Source organism: Penaeus monodon, chromosome 25 (genome assembly GCF_015228065.2).
Source record: "Penaeus monodon isolate SGIC_2016 chromosome 25, NSTDA_Pmon_1, whole genome shotgun sequence".
Taxonomy (NCBI): domain Eukaryota; kingdom Metazoa; phylum Arthropoda; class Malacostraca; order Decapoda; family Penaeidae; genus Penaeus; species Penaeus monodon.
In genome coordinates, this window is record NC_051410.1 from 39,001,673 (window position 1) to 39,002,582 (window position 910).

Sequence of the window (910 nt, forward strand, 5' to 3'; positions counted from 1 at the left end):
ACTAAAAATATTTTCAGTTGAAGTTGTTGTCTGCCACAGCTTTTTACCTTTTCACAAAAGAGGTTTGGCACATTAGAGTTGCGTATTTTTTCTTTCCTGAAACTACATGGAGTATTAGGGTTCATATCTAATACTATAGTCTACTTTCTTATTTGTAAGAATAAAACAAAACAAATCCATTCACCGTTATTTACAAAAATCTTGATCCTCAATTCAGCTACAAATGAGTTACTGTGTATATTTACATCTACAAGCGTATAGTTTATATTCACTGTAAAACAGAATAGTAACCCAACTTTCCCCTAATCAACAACTTACAGAAAGAGAGCTGTAACTGCCGAGATGGAAATGAATGGGTAATACTGCTTCTCCCACACGAGAATGGAATGGCCTACGTACAACACCTCGCGCCATCCTTCTAACTCTCGCCGCAGGGTCTTCACCCGCCGATCCTTAATAAAAGGAAAAATCATGGTATTAAAATGTTATTTCTAACTTTATTTACAGTTCATTATGTAATATTAATGGTATATAAAAACTGGGAATCCCTATTTTCCTTACAACTTCTTAATCAATAGGATAACATGGATAAAACAATAGGAACTTATATGAAAAATAATCTACATAAAGTAAAGCAATGTAATTCTGTGGGTACTGCCATGCTCTTCACCAAACATACTTTGACAAGACAAGAAAAGGCTGAATTACCATTGACTGCAAACCAAAAAAAGGTTCTCCAAGGTTTTCAAATCATTACTGATGTGGACATATCATCCAACTTTCTATGACTCAGCAAATTTGCCTTTGACTCATCAAAATGACTTTGATAGTGCAACATTGAAAATGATAGGAAAGTTGGAGACCCCTTTTGATTTATTATTAAACACAGATTAAGCTATTTCTAACACTT

The 910-nt window shown here is 33.8% G+C and overlaps 1 protein-coding gene across 1 annotated transcript in view; it reads right to left on the bottom strand.

The window, feature by feature from the left end:
- LOC119589242 (ADP-ribosylation factor-like protein 6-interacting protein 1) overlaps positions 1-910 on the bottom strand; it is a 13,924-nt gene that overhangs the window by 9,564 nt on the left and 3,450 nt on the right. The window contains exon 2 of the mRNA XM_037937854.1: positions 319-452. Coding sequence (XP_037793782.1) covers positions 319-452 — 134 coding nt within the window. The remainder of the gene's footprint in view (positions 1-318; positions 453-910) is intronic.